The sequence below is a fragment of the Salmo salar genome, chromosome ssa22 (assembly GCF_905237065.1).
Source record: "Salmo salar chromosome ssa22, Ssal_v3.1, whole genome shotgun sequence".
Taxonomy (NCBI): domain Eukaryota; kingdom Metazoa; phylum Chordata; class Actinopteri; order Salmoniformes; family Salmonidae; genus Salmo; species Salmo salar.
Window position 1 is genome coordinate 33,790,969 of NC_059463.1, and position 22,773 is coordinate 33,813,741.

Here is a 22,773-nt window from a genome sequence, read left to right on the forward strand (position 1 = left end):
ACACCAACACCTATTAATAAAACCTCAATAATAGGGCTTACCCAGGAAAAACTTCCAAAAGTACAATTCATGGTAAACAGGAGTTGGAGCACTAAAAAAAACAGACAGATCTACTTCTTACGCTCAGGCCTTGCTCCATAATCTGATGAAGCACAGGTATCCTGACATTTCTCCTCTGAATAAGTCATTTTGGAGAGTTCTTTCCTGCCATTTGTTGTTGAGCAAACCTACTCTCCTTTGTTTGCTGAAACGGGGAGGCCTACCTGAACTGTGACTTACTTGAAACTCTCCATGTCGTCACAAGAGTGGGAGCTCCAGATGCAGTCAAAAAGGTCAAGAACGATGCAGCAGTATCGAGGGGCTCTTATTTCCAGGTTCTCTTATCTGATAAAATAACTGACATATCTGAAGTAGGAGCTCTTTGATTTACATTAAACAGGATGTGCCGATTCCATGTTGATTAAATCTCTGCTGTCATAATGAGTTCAGGTGTCTGCGTTAAGCAAACAGTCATTAGACAAGCCCTCTCTAAACTGCCTGACAGATGATATTTCCACAATACGGAGATAATCACTGTCATGAATTATACAGAGAGAGACACCGTTGGAAGGGGTCCAAATTAATTACTTTAGGATATTAGCGTTATCTACGATATTATCAACTTGATCTTTCTAACCCAGAGAATGCAAGCACTTCCTGCATACTTTTCTTTTTAATGTAGTTTCTTTCTGTGTATGGTGCTACTCAGTGGTAAGCAACTCAGACAAAAATGCCCAGCTATCTAGCGACTAAATAGCCATGCTTGGAAAACTGCCACACTGTGAAAGTTGTCATTCACTTGGAAATAGTGAAATAAACAATGCTTGCCATGAGTAACAGAAGAAAAATAGCAGCGATAGATGGATAATTAGAGAGAGAGAGAGCGAGAGAGAGCGAGCGAGAGACAGGTAGATAAGTGGCTGTAATCTTGTGAGCTGGAGACCGGGTTCGATACAGCACATTTTCCACACTCCACTTCAGTCAGAGTTGCTATCATGTTAGCACGATTGGTTAGCATGTAAATGGAACAGCCTGTGTTTTCTACGGAAAACCAAATGAGGGGTTCAAATGAGACAATATTTATTCTGTTGTTCGCTTTTCCCCTCTCCGTCATTCATCACTCTGAATGGGGTGGAAATAGTGAGAGAAGTGGAGGAGAAGGAGTTGAAGGAGGATAGGATAGTCATGGCTGAGCTAGCGAGATAAGTGACAGCAACATTTGACCAAAGGCACTGACTGGTTAAACAACTACCTCAGTTTCTTTTTCATTTTACCTCCTTTGCACGCCAAAATTAAGGTTTGATTGGCATCTAGCCTAATTCCATGTTTTTAGATGGTGCCCATCTTTCCCATACATTTGGAATTGAGGCCTGCATATACAGTTGAAGTCGGAAGTTTACATACACCTCAGCCAAATACATTTAAACTCAGTTTCTCACAATTCCTTACATTTAATCCTAGTAACAATTCCCTGTCTTAGGTCAGTTAGGATCACCACTTTATTTTAAGAATGTGAAATGTCAGAATAATAGTAGAGAGAATGATTTATTTCAGCTTTTATTTCTTTCATCACATTCCCAGTGGGTCAGAAGTTTACATACACTCAATTCATATTTGGTAGCATTGCCTTTAAATTGTTTAACTTGGGTCAAACGTTTCGGGTAGCCTTCCACAAGCTTCCCACAATAAGTTGGGAGAGCTGGTGTAACTGAGTCAGGTTTGTAGGCCTCCTTGCTCGCACACGCCTTTTCAGTTCTGCCCACAAAATCTATAGGATTGAGGTCAGGGCTTTGTGATGGCGACTCCAATACCTTGACTTTGATGTCCTTAAGCCATCGTGCAACAAATTTGGAAGTATGCTTGGGGTAATTGTCCATTTGGAAGACCCATTTGCGACCAAGCTTTAACTTTGTGACTGATGTCTTGAGATGTTCTTTCAATATAGCCACATCATTTTCCTCCCTCATGAAGCCATCTATTTTGTGAAGTGCACCAGTCCCTCCTGCAACAAAGCACCCCCACAGCATGATGCTGCCACCCCTGTGCTTCGCGGTTGGGATGGTGTTCTTCGGCTGGGATCGCTGCGCCTCACGGACCTGCTTCCCGATTCCCCAGATGAGTGCCATCGCCAGGCATGAAGTGGGAAGGATGGTCTCGGGTTCCGGGGTAGTAATCGTGGGGCTATAGCGGCGGAACAGTGCATCCGGCTTGACACTCTTATATCCCGGCTGGTATGAGAGGGAGAAGTTGAACCATTTCAACAGCAGGGCCCATCTGGCTTGCCTGGAGTTGAGGCGCTTGGCACCCCCACAGCATGATGCTGCCAGCCCTGTGCTTCACGGTTGGGATGGTGTTCTTCGGCTTGCAAGCCTCCCCTTTTTTCCTCCAAACATAACCATGGTCATTATGGCCAAACAGTTCTATTTTTGTTTCATCAGACCAGAGGACATTTCTCCAAAAAGTATGATCTTTGTCCCCATGTGCAGTTGCAAACCGTAGTCTGGCTTTTTTATGGCGGTTTTGGAGCAGTGGCTTCCTTGCTGAGCGGCCTTTCAGGTTATGTCGATATTGGACTCGTTTTACTATGGTTATAGACTTTTGTACCTGTTTCCTCCAGCATCTTCACAAGGTCCTTTGCTGTTGTTCTGGGATTGATTTGCACTTATCGCACCAAAGTACGTTCATCTCTAGGAGACAGAACGCGTCTCCTTCCTGAGCGGTATGACGGCTGCGTGGTCCCATGGTGTTTATACTTGCGTACTATTGTTTGTACAGATGAACGTGGTACCTTCAGGCATTTGGAAATTGCTCCCAAGGACGAACCAGACTTGTGGAGGTCTACATTTCTTTTTCTGAGGTCTTGGCTGATTTCTTTTGATTGTCCCATGATGTCATGCAAAGAGGCACTGAGTTTGAAGGTAGGCCTTGAAAGACATCCACAGGTACACCTCCAATTGACTCAAATGATGTCAATTAGCCCATCAGAAGCTTCTAAAGCCATGACATAATTTTCTGGAACTTTCCAAGTTGTTTAAAGGCACACTCAACTTAGTGTATGTACACTTCTGACCCACAGGAATTGTGATACAGTGAATTATAAGTGAAATAATCTGTCTGTAAACAATTGTTGGAGAAATTACTTGTGTCATGCAAAGTAGATGTCCTAACCGACTTGCCAAAACTATAGTTAGTTTACAAGAAATTTGTGGAGTGGTTGAAAAACGAGTTTTAATGACTCCAACCTAAGTGAATGTAAACTTCTGACTTCAACTGTATATTTGAATGCACATTCAGAATTTGTACAACAGATGGGGTGTCGGTGTTATATATGGATTGGTATGAAAACATTTGAGGTGACAGTGAATTAAGAACCGTAGAATGTTACGGAAGTATAACATGTTTCAGATGGACTCATTCTAGGCTGGATAATGAGAATGTAGGGTGATGATGACGGTCATAATAGTGTCATTGATGGTCATTGTGTTGGAGATAATGACAATAGTGACAATAGCAATGAATGATGATAATGATCAACTTGATGATGATAATGTAGGAGGACATGGCATGTGATGTAGCAGTTAGTGCCGCTGCCTTTGGAGCACACACGTACTGTATGGGGCCGGAGAAGGCTGACGTTTTACGTGTCCCCAACCGATTGTGTTTGTTTGTTTATTTGCGTTGTTTGTAACTTATTTTTGAACTTATTTTGTACATAATGTTACAGCTACCGTCTCTTATGACCGAAAATAACTTCTGGACATCAGGACTGCAATTACTCACCACGGACTGGCTCCAATCTGGCCCCTGCATGCCCCGCTAGCACAGCATTTCTGCTGCTTACTTTCCTGTCTCTCTTTACTGACTCCGTCCAATAAAGTAGAAAAATCATTTTATTTTTAAATATATGATTAAGGACACGTACCCTGCGTGCCAGTCCCAGGGCGATGTAGCACTTCTCTCCTGCATCAGTGATCTCCAGCTCATAGTAGTGGCAGCGTGTGTTGAGGGGTAGACGGGCCTGGGCCAAACCCACATCCACGATGCTTTTCCCTTTACCCACGTACTCCAACAACTGAGGGACAGAAGGATGGTATACATACAACACAATAAGGCAACTATCTATAAATAAATAAACTAATTGAAAACCCAATCTTGCACAAAGATTGTACATTCAGTACAATTGAACAGCTTTAAGGATACAGGGCCAGGGAAGTAGAGAAGAAGCACATTCTTCTCAGCACACAACTACCCTCAGGACAAGAACAACAGATAATTTATGATATGATTATGTCATATATTGACGATAACAACACACTGTTGGCTCAGCACAACAAAAATAACATGTACATTTTGTCCTGCAGTATATTCTCATTTAACCTGAGGAAGAAAGAAACAATAACAAGGCATAGAACTGTGCTAATTACCTTCAACTAATGAAGGCAATACCTCAAAACTGTTTTTAGTGTGAATGTATTCAGGGGTTGGGCGGTATCCAGATTTTCATACCGTTCCTGTTCTATAACGGGTTATACATATTACCGGCAGTGCACACAAGGGCGCTATTTCTTTCCAACGTTTTTTGTTGTTGTTAACAATATAAAAAAAATGCTTACAAAGGCTAACAAATTACTAGTTAATTCCCATAGTGGATGTTAACTAACAAGTGCAATCAAACAAACTAATTGCAAGGACAGACTACCCAGCTCCTATCTTAAAAGGCTACTCACAGTTGTGCTGCACACACAAAACTAATTTAGGCAGCAGGGATCCTGAATCAGGAGCGGATTGACTATCTCTGCTGTAACCAAGAAGCTTGATCATGCAAGCTAGCAACTTAGCTAGCAAGTTAGGGACAGTAAGACATTTACTGGGGTAAGGGGGTGGTCCAAAACAGGGGAGGGTTGTCTAACTTTTTTTTGCTGCATAGAGGAGGGTAGTGTTTTTTCCCCCCTGGCTTGCACTCGCTCTTTTGTAGGTTTTACTATAGAATTTCTTCCATCCTAGCCAAATGTCCTTATCTGTTTGCATGGCCTCTCCTATATTAAGGTGCTTTGGTACTTCCCTTATGCACTATGCTTTTCCACATGCTAACTTTGACTATACCACAGGTCAATATAGTCTACCAATCTAACTGTCTATCCTGCCCTCTATCCACCATTCACAGTGTCAATATTGGTAGGTGGATGTCAAGATCTGCAATGGGCTAACTAGCAATCACACCACACATAAAAGCATTCAAGCTGCATAAAAGTTCAATAGGAATCAAAAAGAACAAATAGAAATAGCTGACAGGCAGTGGAAAGGCCAGGTGCATCATTGCGCATGAAAGAACTCAAAAAGCTCCCCTATTGATCTTGTTTAGGGACAATACAATTATCCTTCCTAGACTAGTCTATAACAAACACCACAATACAATTAATAATTGCATTATTGTTTTCAAGTGAGTACTTAATTCTCCTCTAGGCTGCAGTGAAAATGTCATTTGAATAACGGCACAAAAGCCCTGTGATTTAAAATGTTTCATTCCATTTAAATCAGTTGTGGTTCTACTCTCCACAGTTTATAAGGTCTAGAAAGTCACAGTAGCAGGCCAGACTGGCTGTATTCTTACTTCTGATAGTGAGATGCCTGTTGCATATTTTCATTCTCCCAAATTGTCCTATAATAATGTGGCCACATGCTCCAGGCAGGCCAGTTATTTAGGAAAGCTTAACATGTGCTCTGCCTCCTCTTCAATCCGAGTTTATTTCTTATTTTTTTTATTTCACCTTTATTTAACCAGGTAGGCCAGTTGAGAACAAGTTCTTATTTACAACTGTGACCTGGCCAAGATAAAGCAAAGCAGTGCGACAAAAACAACAGAGTTGCACATGGGATAAACAATCATACAGTCAATAACACAATAGAAAATCTGTATACAGTGTGTGCAAATGAAGTAAGGAGGTAAGGCAATAAATAAGCCATAATGGCGAAGTAATTACAATTTAGCAATTAACACTGGAGTGATAGATGTGCAGATGAGGATGTGCAAGTAGAAATACCGTTGTGCAAAAGAGCAGAAAAAAAACAAAGATGGGGATGAGGTAGGTAGGTAGGTAGGAAGTTGGGTGGATGGGCTATTTACAGATGGGCTGTGTACAGGTGCAGCGATCGGTAAGCTGCTCTGACACTCGATGCTTGAAGTTAGAGAGGGAGATATAAGTCTCCAACTTCAGTGATTTTTGCAGTTCGTTTCAGTCATTGGCAGCAGAGAACTGGAAGGAAAGGCGACCAAAGGAGGTGTTGGCTTTGGGGATGACCAATGAAATATACCTGCTGGAGCACGTGCTACGGGTGCGTGTTGCTATGGTGACCAGTGAGCTGAGATAAGGCGGAGCTTTACCTAGCAAAGACTTATAGATGACCTGGAGCCAGTGGGTTTGGCTACGAATATGTAGCGAGGACCAGCCAATGAGAGCATACAGGTCGCAATGGTGGGTAGTATATGGGGCTTTGGTGACAAAACGGACGGCACTGTGATAGACTGCATCCAATTTGCTGAGTAGTGTGTTGGAGGCTATTTTGTAAATGACATCGCCGAAGTCAAGGATTGGTAGGATAGTCAGTTTTACGAGGGTATGTTTGGCAGCATGAGTAAAGGAGGCTTTGTTGCGAAATAGGAAGCCGATTCTAGATTTAATTTTGGATTGGAGATGCTTAATTTGAGTCTAGAAGGAGAGTTTACAGTCTAACCAGACCCCACGGGGGACCAGTACGGAGAAAACAAATGTATGAAATGTATGCATTCACTACTGTAAGTCGCTCTGGATAAGAGCGTCTGCTAAATGACTAAAATGTATGTAAATGTAGGTATTTATAGTTGTCCACATAGTCAGAACTGTCCAGAGTAGTGATGCTAGTCGGGCAGGCGGGTGTGGGCAGCGATCGGTTGAAGAGCATGCATTTAGTTTTACTAGCGTTTAACTTCTTTGGAATCTGGGGGCAGTATTGAGTAGCTTGGATGAATAAGGTGCCCAGAGTAAACTGCCCGCTACTCAGGTCCAGAAGCTAGGATATGCATATTATTAGTAGATTTGGATAGAAAACACTCTGAATGATGTCTGTGAGTATAACAGAACTCATATGGCAGGCAAAAGCATGAGAAAAATCCAACCAGGAAGTGGGAAATCTGAGGTTGTAGTTTTTCAAGTGATTGCCTATCCAATATACAGTGTCTGTGGGGTCATATTGCACTTCCTAAGGCTTCCACTAGATGTCAACAGTCTTTAGAACGTTGTTTCATGCTTCTACTGTGAATGGGGAGAGAATAAGAGCTGTTTCAACCAGGTGTCTGTAAAAATGCCATGAGCTTAGTCACGCCACGGCCGTGAGAGCGAGCTGAGTTCCTTTTCATTTCTAAAAGAGAAAGGAATTGTCCGGTTGGAATATTATTGAAGATTTATGATAAAAACATCCTAAAGATTGATTCTATACATCGCTTAACATGTTTCTACAAACTGTAAAGCAACTTTTTTGACTTTCGTCTGGACTTAGTGCATGCGCCTTCTGCATTTGGAATAGTGAACTGAACGAGTGAACAAAAAGGAGGTATTTGGACATAAATATGGACTTTATCGAAACAAAACAAACATTTATTGTGGAACTGGGATTCCTGGGAGTGCATTCCGATGAAGATCATCAAAGGTAAGTGAATATTTATAATGCTATTTCTGACTTTTGTTGACGCCACAACATGGCGGGTATCTGTATGGCTTGTTTTGGTGGTTTAGCGCTGTACTGAGATTATCGCATGGTGTGCTTTGCCGTAAAGCTTTTTTGAAATCTGACACAGTGGTTGCATTAAGGAGAAGTGTATCTTTAATTCTATGTAAAACACTTGTATCTTATATCAACATTTATGATGAGTATTTCTGTAAATTGATGTGGCTCCCTGCAAAATCACTAGATGTTTTAGAGGCAAAACATTACTGAACATAACGCGCCAATGTAAACTGAGATTTTTGGATATAAATATGAACTTTATCAAACAAAACATACATGTATTGTGTAACATGAAGTCCTATGAGTGCCATCTGATGAAGATCATCAAAGGTTAGTGTTTAATTTTATCTCTATTTCTGCTTTTTGTGACTCCTCTCTTTGGCTGGAAAATGGCTGTATGTTTTTCTGTGACTAGGCGCTGACCTAACATAATCATATGGTATGCTTTCGCCGTAAAGCCTTTTTGAAATCAGACACTGTGGCTGGATTAACAAGAAGTTAAGCTTTAAAATGGTGTATAATACTTGTATGTTTGAGGAATTTTAATTATGAGATTTCTGTTGTTTTGAATTTGGCGCCCTGCAATTTCACTGGCTGTTGTCGAAGTGGGACGTTAGTGTCACACATATCCCAGAGAGGTTAAGAGCAGTTGGAGGCCACGGAAGGAGTATTGTATGGCATTGAAGCTCGTTTGGAGGTTTGTTAACGCAGTGTCCAAAGAAGGACCAGATGTATACAGAATGGTGTCGTGACTATCCCAGTGCACATAGAACCTAACACTTTAATATAGCCGAAATGTTAATAATTAAACTTTGTGTCATAAACACAACCAGTCACAATGTTGTAATCTGATTAGGCTACTTCAAGTCTCCTGTAGGCATGCGCACATTCATCCAAAATATAATTCCAGTATCCTCAAAATGGCATGACATTAACCAGGTTCCATCCAACCTTTTTATGGGGGTAAAGTACGTTGGATAAAAAATGTCACGACAGGCCTAATGGAAACAGCAAATTTGTTGGTAAACTTTCCAAATGTCGACAAAACAAAATACGCTGGACAAGGTGCGATCCTTTTGTGTCTGTAAAATTAATTGTGCGAAGAATGTGGTGGAAATGCTTTTATGCACAAATATTGATATAAAAACCATCATTATATCGAAGTAAACTTGGAGTCACGTGATAATATGTTGTGTGGTCCTCCCACTACGACTGTTAATTAGGCTACAGATGAAATAAATGACGATGAACTGCATAGGGTGGTAAAAGTGCCAGAAGATGAGTTTGATGCTCCTTTCAATAAGTAAATAGTCTTATTCTGGTGATATGATGATTGATGCTTGGCTGCCGTTTGACAAATACAAATAATCTCACCCTTTTGTCCATAATAATCTCATCATGTAGGCTATACCCGCACTGTATCTGCGAGCTGTTGGCTAGAGCGCACATGCCAGAGTGAGCACTTTCGCTATACCTACACAACATTTAACTTTTATTTTTTATTCGGTACATGGGATTTTAACCGCAAAAGTCAATTTGAATATGCACTACATATTTACCACAGACTTATCCGCAACAAGTCAATTTGATGGAAACACAACACTGATGGGAAAATGCACATGAAAATGTGTCACCAATTGGATGGAAACCTAGCTATAGACACCCTAAAGACTCTGGGAAGTGCACTAGTCCAGTGTCACTTTGGTTATGCCTGCACATCATGGTTATGCCAAACATCTAAAGAATAAGCTACAGACCAGCCAAAACAAGCATGTAAGAACTGTACTTTAACTCCCACCTCATACTCATCAAGAGGTCAAGCATTTTAAGCAGCTAGTATGGCTGGCTATCTGTGGAAAAAAGACTAGTATTAATTCAATTTAGTGTGGTCCACAAAAATATCACGGACTCAGTACCCAGGTACTTATCCAACAATATTTCATTTGTTAAGAATGTCCACCAGCATAACACCAGAGCCAGACAATAATTTTCAGTTATAAATATATATATTTTTTAGGCCTTTCCAATACATTGATATACAAATTATTATTACATTCTAAAATGTGAGAATAATGTGGACTTGCCTGACTAAATAAATTGGATGCATGGCGATTTTTCTGTAGCCTATGTGGCCAATGCAGGCACACATAATAAAGCCATGAATAGTGGTTCAATTAATCTCACAATTTGAAGCTCACCATCGCTGTTTCTATCATGAGAAAGCGACCAAAAACATTTCATTTTGTGATGGAAGGATTTGTATGGAAAGCCATGTTGAAGCCAGAATTAGATGTTCTTGTCGTCCTCATAATAACCGCACATGGTTTTACCTCAACAGAGCAGCACAACACCCTTCAATTGAAGATGTGGGAAACAAACAAGTGGCCACGTCTCTCACAAAAACTGATCAAAAAATCTTATCACCGATATTTATTATGGAGCAGTAGAACTTATAAATTGCCTACAATAATTACAAGGACTTTTCAAGCATCAATTTCAGGAAATGTCTGATTTTCAATGTAGGCCTATTCCAGTACTTTAATTTCTGAGCTCAAGTAGGCTACCTCAAGGCCTTTGTATTGTTTAACATTGCAGGTGTAACATGGAAACCAAAATGTATTTGTCATGTTATTTTATTACTAGATAATATTGTGAAGAATAATTAATAGGAATAGAGTTGGGTGTTGCACAATAGTCTATCCTACACGATTGCGCACAGTAGACTCTGTCCAATCCGAGGCATAAAAACATCAACTCATTACCTTGATGCTCTCTGTTAGACCTAACGAGACCCTGCTGTAAATCAAGCACACAACAACAGATGATCAACATCAATTCGCTAGGGATATTAGATCTAACGTGTTGTCACGGTTGTCGTAGGGTTTAGACCAAGACGCAGCGGGAAAATGTATACTCATCTTCTTTTATTAAAGGATAAAGAAGGAAAAACCAAAACAAACACGTATACAAAAAAAACACGACAAAGAACAGGCCGGTAAGGCACAAAGCTATACACAGCAACAATCTCCCACCAAATCCCATGAAAAACAAACTCCTAATTATATGACCTTCAATCAGAGGCAACAATAACCAGCTGCCTCCAATTGAAGGTCCAACCCCAATTAACTAAACATAGAACTGCAATAGACTAGACAGAACATAGTCTATGTTCTATGTTAGTGTATTTCTAACAAACCCCGGACCACATAAACCAAACACCCCTCTACCTAAATACATAGCCCGAACCACATAAAACAAACACCCCCTGCCACGTCCTGACCAAACTACAATAACAAATAACTCCTATTACTGGTCAGGACGTGACACGTGGATCCAGGCACAACTGTCTTGCGTAACAAATGAAACACATATTATGGACATTCCTCGCGAACAACTTTTTTCCAGCACTTTTGCAGTTGTTGCATCGCATGCGGTATCACAACAGCTGTTTGTCACATGGCTGTCATTCAGAAAAGTCCTTTCTGTATCAGATGATGTGTGAAAATATCATGGCATAATTAAACAGCTCAACACCAAATGCACATCCAACAAGTATTATGCATAATTATTGACGAACCAAGGTAAGGTGACTCTCGGTTTGAAGCATTCGATTTTGAAAGTTCAGAAGTATTCGATTTTTCAATCATATACATTCCGGGGGATTTGTGTGCCCATAAAAACTGTTTTCACCCCGTAACGTAAGGAGACACGAAATGTTACGTTACACTGCATTTCTGAGATCCTTATACAGAAAACTGTCCGACAGCTAGATCCAGGATTCTTACAGGGTTCAAGTTAAATGTCTAATTTAACTGATTAATGCTTAATATATTATATAACAAAAACTTACACTGACATAAATGCAGGGACAGAAAAGTAATATTTTAAGTCACACGATTTTGGACAAATCCATCAAGACACCAACCATGAGGGTTTAAACATAGATTTAAAATCAACTTGTGAATTGTATTGAATAACTATGTTCCCCCCTATCTTAACGTAATTCAAATTTTAAAAAAGGCAGATTATTATCAACAGCTGTAACAAGTTGTCCAGCATAGGAAATCCTCACTGGTACCCTAGTTTATAGAAATGCGTATGCAGGATGCGTATGCAGAAAAGAACCCCATACCTACTATAAAATATGGTGGTGGATCTTTCATGTTATGGGGCTATTTTGCTTCCACTGGTCCTGGGGCCTTTGTTAAGGTCAACCGCATCATGAATTTTAGCCAGTACCAGGACATTTTAGCCAAAAACCTGGTTTGCCTCTGCCAGGAGGCTAAAACTTGGCCGCAAGAAAATAACCCCAAGCACACATCAAAATCCACAAAGAAGGTTAATTGACCACAAAATCAACATTTTGCAATGGCCATCTCAGTCTCCGGACCTGACTTGAACTCCAATCGAAAACCTGTGGTTTGAATTGATGAGGGCAGTCCATAAGCGCAGACGAAGGATATCAAGTAACTGGAAAAATTCTGTATGGAAGAATGGTCTAAGATCCCTTGTTCTCCAACCTCAGAAAATATTTTAGAAAAGGGCTCAAAGCCATTATCCTCGCAAGGTGAGCTATTGAAAGGTGTTGAAAACAGGGATGCCAATAATTTTGACCCCCATCTTTTTGAGAGAAAAATATATGACGTGTTCAACAAAATCTATTTCTCTGAGCAATTGTATTAATATAAAATAATATAATTTCCCCCAAATTTTGGAGCATACAATATAGATCAAAACAGTATTTTTCATCTTTATCAAGGTTGCCAATAATTTTAGAAGTTACTTTTTGGGGGGGGGATGGTATTGAAAATCATAGTGTGGGTATTTCAAAATACCCCTGTATACGCTACATACGGTATACCACCCAAGCCTGGAATGTACCATTTGTACCATGGACAAATTTAGGATTTAGGTTACAACAGACCTCTTTGTGGTGCTTGTGAAACAATAGAATCAGGCAGACATGCACAGACACACACACACCCTCAGATAGGAATATTACAGCAGAGGAGGTCGATGGGGCCATGGGCTCTTGAAGGCTTTTAGAGGCCAGGTCATGAGTGACAGACATGAGAATCGATTTGACTGTCTATTCAATTGAACAATTCCACTTGACTCCTCCTGTAGTGCTTTTTATACCCATTTATCATTGAGCCAATCCAACTGGAACAGGCCTAAGGCTACTGTGGCTCGCCAGGTAAAACTCTCTCAAACATAACAAAATCTCTCTGATTGCAACCAGACTGGTGGGCCAGGAGCAATCTGGCATGACTTGATCAGAATCTGTAGAGCTGACAGGAACACATCATTGTAGAGTGTAGAGTACTATAATTGTCCATTGCGGAAAGTGTTCTCAGGTTGGAGCTAATGTGACGAATGAAATGGTCGACAAGCAAACGTGGTGGCAAATTAGGATGTCCATAATGAACCATAAAAGCGTACCAGTCCAGATGAGAAAACAGAGGAGCTAAGAGGTCAAAGGGGACTGAGGTACTCCTCTCTGCCAACTCATTGATAGAGTACAAAACAAGCACAAAAAACATTGATGGCCCGGTCATATCAATACAACTCAATGAGGTAGTCTATCTGATTCATGACCTCATATCCTCTCATAGCTTCATTTCCCTGGTCGTTTGCTAACTACATTCAGCATTTATAACTGATCATTAATCCAACGTGACCTGGATCTGACTCTCTAGACATGCTTTATCTGCCAGAGAACCATGGTTCCCATCTTAAACAAATACAAAAACAGCCGTGACATTTTATGCTTGTCTGTTGTGAAAGGATTAACGTACATGGTGTATGTGTCAGACTGCACTGTGTGTGACCCTTTCCCTCTGCCCTGATTAGCAAAGAGAATAGACAAGTACTGTAAATAAAGCGCAGGGGAAAATTAGCATTATTATTACTTTACGACAATCTGTCAACCCCACTCTTTTCCTTTTCCTTTCTGTAGAGCAATTACCGGCTTACCAGCCAACTCTATCAACCTTTCTATTTTGTCTTCCTATTCCTCCCTCCTTCACCTTGTCCTTCTGAACTTTGAAGAAAAAAGAAAAATATAATATTGATGGATGTGAACTTAATCGTGATATTTCTTCCATTTAAATGTATTTCCCATATATCATGTCTGTGTTAGTGTTGCTTCTGTCCCTCTCCTCACCCCAACCTGGGCTTGAACCAGGGACTCTCTGAACACAGACACCCTCAAAGCATCGTTACCTATCGCTCCACAAAAGCCGCGGCCATTGTAGCGCAAGAGAAACAACTACTTCAAGGTCTCAGAGCAAGTGACATCACCGATTGAAACGCTACTAGCGCACACCGCTAACTAGCTAGCCATTGCACACAGGTTACTTCTTTGACGAACAAGTAGGGCTCATGGGTCTAATGACACCTTCCTAATGTGGAGTAATAGACTGTTTGTGTCTGTGGTCACGCTTAAAGGAGCTAGCCCTCCCTGTAGCAGTCAGAAGGATCCGGTGGGTGTGATGACAGATCGCTAAATCTCTCTCTCTGATCCTCAAGGTGTGTGTTTGTGTGTGAGTGTAGAGGAATGTTGGCAAGGTAAAGCGCTTATTTTGTTGAACCGCTCACTGCCGCAGCAACAGGTGCAGTGAGAAGGCCTAACATTTAAGAGTAATTTCAATAGTTATTCCAATGCATATTTTAATTGAACTAACCACCCGTATAAAATGAAGAAGACGATGACCCTGATGAACCATCTGTCTTGCAGGGCACGTGCACTTGCTTGTCTGACTTTCTTCTGGTAGACAGTTGATAGATTACATTTCTTGAGGGAAAACAACATTCCTGTTTAAACAACGACCAAAGATAACAGCAGTTTACAATCCTTTAGATGCCCCTGAGGTCATAGGCATCATGTCAGGTAGAGTCATCTCTTGCGTTATAGATTGACTAAAATATGCTGCAAGAGTTAATGGGAAAATTGTGCCAGGCCCAGTTCAAAATTGTGACATACCTGTGTTAGACAAAGTTTCAAACAGAGTCTGAGTTTACCTATGGCTATGCAGAGTGGAATCTCATTTTGCTCATCTTCCATGTTCTCATAAATATGTGAGTTCCCATAAATACTGTATGTCTTTTAGCACGTTGTCTTGACAGATCACTCCGGTCCGTAGTGAACAACCAGTCATTAGCAGAGCAAATTAGGTCATTTTGAGGGCAGCTGTGGGGTTGGAGGTAGGACAGTTGCGGTGACCGTATTACTGCCACACCAGCAGTCATGACCGCAGTTAAATTAAACTTGACTGTTGAGTCACGGTTATCTCCTCTTATGCACTCTGGACATGCGTTGGTAGTATCCATCTCGCTAATGATCATCAGGTTGCTAATGGCCTGCTACTCAGGGCTCTACTGTCCCTCTAACCACACTGACATCAATGCAAATGCAATCTAAAATCACAACAAAGATTTATCATCAAAACAGTCTCAAGATTTTCAATCTCACCTCAATGTAATAGATCAATTGAAGAAAGGTTGAAACTGAGTGGAAAACATGGTTGTTTTGGATGTTGTTTCAAAGCCAAACACAAGCAAATGGACAGTGCTTTTGAAGGTGATGATTAATTCAAAACACAGACCCCTTCACTTTTCCACATTTTGTTACGTTACAGCCTTATTCTAAAATTGATAAAAATAAAAACAATTCCTCATCAATCTACACACAATACCCCATATTGACAAAGCGAAAACAGGTTTAGACGTTTGTAAATGTTTATATATATCTACAAAAAAACAAAACATATTTACATAAGTATTCAGACCCTTTGTTATGAGACTCGAAATTTAGCTCAGGTGCATCCTGCTTCCATTGATCATCCTTGATGTTTCTACAACTTGATTGGAGTCCACCTGTGGTAAATTCAATTGACTGGACATGATTCATAAAGGCACACACCTGTCTATATTAGGTCCCACAGTTGACAGTGCATGTCAGAGAAAAAACCAAGCCATGAGGTCGAAGGGAATTGTCCATAGAGCTCAGAGACAGGATTGTGTAGAGGCACAGACCTGGGGAAGGGGTATCAAAACATTTCTATAGCATTGAAGGTCCCCAAGAGCACAGTGGCCTCCATCATTCTTAAATGGAAAAAGTTTGGAACCACCAAGACTCTTCCTAGAGCTGGCCACCTGGACAAACTGAGCAATCGGTGGAGAACGGCCTTGGTCTGGGAGGTGACCAAGAACCCAATGGTCACTCTGACATAGCTCCAGAGTTCCTCTGTGAAGATGGGAGAACCTTCCAGTAGGACAACCATCTCTGCAGCACTCACCTAATAAGGCCTTTATGGTAGAGTGGCCAGACGGAAGCCACTCCTCAGTAAAAGGCACATGGCAGCCTGCTTGGAGTTTGCCAAAGGCACCTAAAGGACTCTCAGACCATGAGAAACAAGATTCTCTGGTCTGATGAAACCATGATTGAACTCTTTGGACTGAATGCCAAGCGTCACGTCTAGAGGAAACCTGGATCCATCCCTACGGTGAAGCGAGGTGGTAACATCATGCTGTGGGGATGTTTTTCAGCAGAGGGACTGGGAGACTAGTCAGGAAAGATGAACGGGGCAAAGTACAGAGATCCTTTATCCTCTGGATAAAAATGTCAAAGCAAAACAGCTGACGTTCCTAGTTCCTAGCTCAGTGTGCCCATGTCTTCGAGCTTCAGCCCTCCTCCTTCCCCTCGGATTGCTCCAAGATAGCCTACCTCATCACGCTGATGTCCAGTCGGCCCTATGTGCTAGTCTGGAGGGGTTTGTGGGAGGAGTGAGGAAGGTCTTCGAAGCCCCATTCTCCAGGTGAGAGGCCGCCCGGAAGCTAATCCAGCTTCGGCAGGACTGCCGCAGTGTAGCTGATTATGCGGTGGATTTCAGCACGTTGGCAGCAGAGAGGGCTTGGAATCAAGAGGCACTGTTCGATATGTTCCTGCACGGTGTCTCAGAGGAGGTCAAGGACGAGCTTGCAGCCTGGGAGTTACCTACGGAGCTCGATTCCCTCATCGCTTTGACCATCCGTATCGATGGCCGATTACGGGAACGACGGAGGGAGAGGAATTTGGATTTTGCTCGCACACCCAGGGATCCCACCTTGCCTCCGAGTCATCCCGGAAGCTCCTGATGGTCTCGTTGCCGAGAGAACCTAAGGCTTCCCGACCTGCCCTGAAGGCTGCCGAATAAGGCCGAGTCACCGCTTCCTGAGCCTATGCCACTAGGCAGAGCTGGGCTGTTGCCAGCGGAATGGCAATACAGGATTGACACGAAGAGTTGTCTGTATTGCGGGACTCTTGGTCATTTTGTGTCCTCTTGTCCTTTAAAGAAACCTGGCTCACCGGTAGGAGCAAGTACTCTGGTGGGGAGACCAGTACAAATCTCTCCGGGTTCTCATTGACTCTGGGGCCGACGAGACATTTTTGGACGCTACCCTGGCGTCTGAGCTGAACCTCCACACTCATCCCCTCACCATTCCCATGGACGTTAGAGCGCTGGACGGGCACTCTATAGGCCGAGTCACCCACAACACCACTCCCATCAACCTACGGGTCTCGGGGAACAACAGCATTGCTATCCAGTACCTGCTCATCAAGTTCCATCGCTCCACCATCCCCTTTCTGGGTTACATCATCTCTGCTGGGAGTGTCCAGATGGATCCCGGGAAGGTGAGAGCAGTGATGGATTGGCCTCAGCCTACGTCCAAGGTGCAGCTGCCACGTTTCCTGGGATTTGCCAACTTCTATCACCGCTTTATCCGGGGTTACAGCATCCTGGCTTCCCCCGTCAGGACACACCTCGCCCAAGGTTCCGTTCATGTGGTCTCCAGCTGCTGACCCGGCGTTCCGGAACCTCAAATATCGCTTCACCACAGCTCCCATCCTGGTTCATCCTGACCCATCTCGTCAGTTCGTGGTGGAGGCCGATACTTCAGATGTCGGAGTGGGGGCTGTCCTGTCCCAGCGTTCTGCCCTTGACCTCAAGCTACATCCCTGCGCCTTCTTCTCCCATTGCCTCAACGCCCCGGAAAATAACTACGACGTGGGGGAATCTTGAGCTTCTGATGGTGAAGATGGCGTTGGAGGAATGGAGGCACTGGTTGGAGGGGGCAGAACATCCATTCATCGTGTGGACTGACCACAAGAACCTGGAGTATCTCCTCAACTCCAGGCAAGCCAGATGGGCCCTGCTGTTGAAATGGTTCAACTTCTCCCTCTCATACCAGCCGGGATCTAAGAGTGTCAAGCCGGATGCACTGTTCCGCCGCTATAGCCCCACGATTACTACCCCGGAACCCGAGACCATCCTTCCCACTTCATGCCTGGCGATGGCACTCATCTGGGGAATCGGGAAGCAGGTCCGTGAGTCGCAACGATCCCAGCCGAAGAACACCATCCCAACCGCGAAGCACAGGGGTGGCAGCATCATGCTGTGTGGGTGCTTTGCTGCAGGAGGGACTGGTGCACTTCACAAAATACATGGCATCATGAGGGAGGAAAATTATGTGGCTATATCGAAGCAACATCTCAAGACATCAGTCAGGAAGTTAAAGCTTGGTCGCAAATGGGTCTTCCAAATGGACAATGACCCCAAGCATACTTCCAAAGTCGTGGCAAAATGGCTTAAGGACAACAAAGTAAAGGTATTGGAGTGGCCTCATAACCTAGCCCACAATGTCTGCTGTGTGGAACGAGCAGTCAACAAGTCGAGGAGTCATTTGTAAGAGTAAGAACATTTCAGCGATAACTCAAAAGGCGAAATCCATTGAAGCCAAGATAATGGAATTCATTGCCCTTGACAATCAACCTTTCTCTGTCGTGGGTGATGTTGGCTTTCGCCGACTGGTCGAGCACCGGTACACACTACCAAGTGCGCTAATTTTCAGATGTTGCCCTACTGGAGTTACACAGTAATAGCGTCACTGCTATTAGCTTCACGACATACATACTATGGAACGCCGTTTGGGTTTTTGCATGTCAAAAAAGATACAGTAGCACTGTCAAAGCTGTACAAAAAAAGTCTGCAAACAAGCAAACCCCAGCCACGAACAATGTGTTTACAATACCGCGTTGGTAATAATGCATCATTTGTTCGACCGCAACTTCTGGGGTAGCTAGATTTAGCTTGGTACCTAACTAGCACCAGTAAAACCAGCCTGAAAACAATGACCAGTAGAAACTGCAGTCCTTTTCTTTATCCTTAGCAATGATTAAGGAATCCTTGTGAGTAAGTAATAGCTAGGTTTCCACTTGTTTTTCACCTATTGAAATTGAACGTTAGTTCATGAAAATAAATAGCTAGCCAGCTACTTAACCCTGTCGCCCAAAGCTAACGTTGTAAGTAGCCAGCTTGCTTCATCTGGCTATTGAGGTTCGACCGGACTTGGTTATGTGTTGTGAAGCTAGCCACAATAAGGAGTAGGCACAAAAGTGGAATTTGCAGTTTGCCTTCAAAATAAAAGTATGTCACTGACAGTGATGCAAATTAATACACATAGTAGAATTATGCCATTCTTTTATTTTGAAGGCTAACCGCAAAGTTCACTATTGTGGCTAGCTTCACATAGATGGGTCCGACCACCATTACTCAAATAAAAACTGTCTTATAAATTAGGGTTATTTTAGATGATGACACCTAGCTATATAGTTAGCTAGCTTACTATAGCTACTGAAACAGATTATGTCGTTTTGCTATGTTTTTGGGGAAGAACATTGTTAGCTAGCTTTTTTATGACATCGATGAATCGTTGTGATTCAAACCTTTACTTAACTAGGTAAGTCAGATAATAACAAATTCTTATTTACAATGACGGCCTACCCCGGCCAAACCCGGACGACGCTGGGACAATTGTGCGCCGCCCTATGGGATTCCCAATCACGGCTGGATGTGATACAGCCTGGATTCGGACCAGGGCCTGTAGTGACGCCTCTTGCACTGAGATGCTGTGCCTTAGACCGCTGAGTGTGTGTGTGTTAGCTATTTAACTGTACAAGAATGCTTAAAAGACTACAAAAATGTTTTAATATTGGTTATCGGTATTGTTTTTTATGGCAAGGAAAATATTTAATATCGGTATCGGCCAAAAATGTCATATCGGTGCATCACTAGCTGTAACGTAACAATATATGGAAAAAGTCAAGAGGTCTGAATACTTTCCGAATGTACTGTATGTAGAAAAGATAATAGACCTATATATTTTAAGAAACAAATCACCTAAATAAAAGCTAGACAGTAGGAGAATAGAACATTCCAAAAACAATACATTTAGCAGTATTGGTTTTGGTACTATATTTGAGCAAAAGAACACGCCATGACAAAATGCATAGAATTGCAGGAAATGTTCTTTAAAACGGCAACATTTTCTCTCGATTCTGGCCAAGCGCTAAGCCACTTTTTTAAATTTTGAATACATTTGCTCAAATTACTAAAAACCTGTTTTTGCTTTGCTATTATGGGGTATTGTGTGTAGATTGAAGAGGATAATAAAAAATAAAAAAATAAAAAATACAATTTTAAAATAAGGCTGTAATGTAACAAAATGTGGAAAAGGGGATGGGGTCTGAATACTTTCCGAATGCACTGTAAGTCAGTCAGTCAGTCAGTCAATTGAAATAAATCCATTAGGCACTAATCTATGGATTACACATGAATGGGCAGGGGCACAGCCATGGGTGGGCTTGGCCCCCAAGTGGGTGGGCCAGGCCCAGTCAGAATACATTTTCCACCACAAAAAGGGGTTTATTACAGACAGAAATACTGCAAAATTTTCTTAAACGACCTTGGAGCCGGCTTATGGAAGAGAAATTAACATTGAATTCTCTGGCAACAGTTTTGGTAGACATTCCTGCAGTCAGCATGTCAATTGCACGCCCCCTCAAAACTTGAGACATCTGTGGCATTGTGTTGTGTGACAAAACTGCACATTTTAGAGTGGCCTTTTATTGTCCCCAGCACTATGTAATGATCATGCTGTTTAATCAGCTTCTTGTTATGCCACACCTGTCAAGTGGATGGATTATCTTGGTAAAGGACAAATTCTCACTAACAGGGATGTAAAACAAATTCTGTGATCTTATATTTCAGCTCATTAAACATGGGACCTTCACATGTTGCTTTTATATTTTTGTTCAGTATATAAATAATTTATAATAAATTATGTATATTAAGTCTTTATGATTCAATAGCCTATTTTATCATTACATTACTTTTAACACACTATGTTTTGGGCAGTCTGGCATTAATCCAAAACTATTAGAGGCAGAGGATCTCTCTTTCGGCTACTGTTGACAACAAATGCATGGAAGTTGTTCTTCTACATCATAATAATCATGTCTGTGTAGGATTTTGTCTTCATTTTGGCAGATTAACTCATGCTCATTTATAAATATTAACTCATGCTCATTTATAAATATTAACTCATGCTCATTTATAAATATTAACTCATGTCTTTGCTCCTTTTTTTTTTAATTCTCTGGGACCAGTCAGGCAACAACACATACTGTTCTGGCGCTAGGTAGCCCAGAAATAAGGAGTTTACCTGTGGCAGGAGTTGGACCTGTGAACGATTCGAATCCCGGGCTGGAAAAAAACTGGTCGGAATTGATCTGACAACTGATGGGCTGCTGGGCTCACATCCTATAGACCATCCCCTACTGTTGGGCCCTTGAGCAAGGCCCTTAACACCACAACATGCTCTCCATCCAGGGGCACTAAACTGAAGCTTGAACCTCTGCTTGTCTCAACTGTATGTGTTAGATCTGCCATTTTGGGGGGTTGAGAACGGAGCAGAAGCCACATTTTTGTTGTTCGCTACAACTAACGGACACAGTTGTATTGTAAAGTCAGCCAGAGTTAACATGGGCCATGTTTGTATATAATCACAAATGTAAAAAAATTAAGCTGGTATTCTTTTGTCCATTATTTAATTGTTTACTATATTATATTCTTAGCAAAACATTTTACTATTTAATTGTAGCAGCCATAGTTCATAAATGGCACCATGCAGGTTTCTATATGGAACTTTTTGGGGTTCCATTTATGAAGCAAGTGATAGAACCAAAAAGTTATATGAGGATTTTTTTTTTTTTTTATAAGAGTGTGAGGCACTGAGTCTACACTGAAGACGGGCCCTGTTCAAATACTTGAATAATGCATCCTTCCTTTATCCCTTCCATGACCAAATCCCGGATCTGATTGGTGAAAGCTGGTGTCATGACTATCCTGTGAGGATCCGAATGGGTCAGATCAGCCTGGCAATGGATGACAGTAACCAGACCTTCTCTCACCCACAGAAGAGGGGAAGAGAGAGCTGCCGCCAGGTTGACAGCGCACACCCTGTCGTAAATTAAAGGACAGGAGATTTAGGGTCTATCAACAGCCAGTGAAATAGCAAGGCGGCAAATTCAAAACATCAAAAATCTCATAATTCAAATTTCTCAAACACACAAGTATTATACACCATTTTAAAGATAAGATGCTCTTAATCCAACCAGTGTCCGATTTCAAAAAGGCTTTACGGCGAAAGCATAACATTAGATTATGTTAGGACAGCGCCTAAACATGAAAAACCACACAGCCATTTTCCAAGCAAGGATGAAGCGTCACAAAAACCAGAAATACAGTTAAATCTGTCGTTCTGCCCCTGAACAAGGCTGGCTGTCATTGAAAATAAGAATTTGTTCTAAACTGACTTGTCTTCTCCGGACAAGCTTTTTTCCGGATGCCCCAAACAAACGGAAAGGGGATTGACTTTACCCCAGTCCTCAGCAGTCCAATCCCTGTACCTTTTGCAGAATATCACTCTGTCCCTGATGTTTTTCCGGGAGAGAAGTGGCTTCTTTGCTACTCTTCTTGACACCAGGCCATCCTCCAAAAGTATTCGCCTCACTGTGCGTGCAGATGCACTCACACCTGCCTGCTGCCATTCCTGAGCAAGCTCTGTAGTGGTGGTGCCCCGATCCCGCAG

At 42.0% G+C, this 22,773-nt stretch overlaps 1 protein-coding gene across 6 annotated transcripts in view; it reads right to left on the bottom strand.

The window, feature by feature from the left end:
• LOC106583288 (SPRY domain-containing protein 3) overlaps positions 1-22,773 on the bottom strand; it is a 98,066-nt gene that overhangs the window by 6,224 nt on the left and 69,069 nt on the right. For all 6 annotated transcript variants that reach the window (XM_045705076.1, XM_045705075.1, XM_014167268.2 and 3 more), the window contains one exon: positions 3,962-4,111. In XM_045705076.1, coding sequence (XP_045561032.1) covers positions 3,962-4,111 — 150 coding nt within the window. The remainder of the gene's footprint in view (positions 1-3,961; positions 4,112-22,773) is intronic.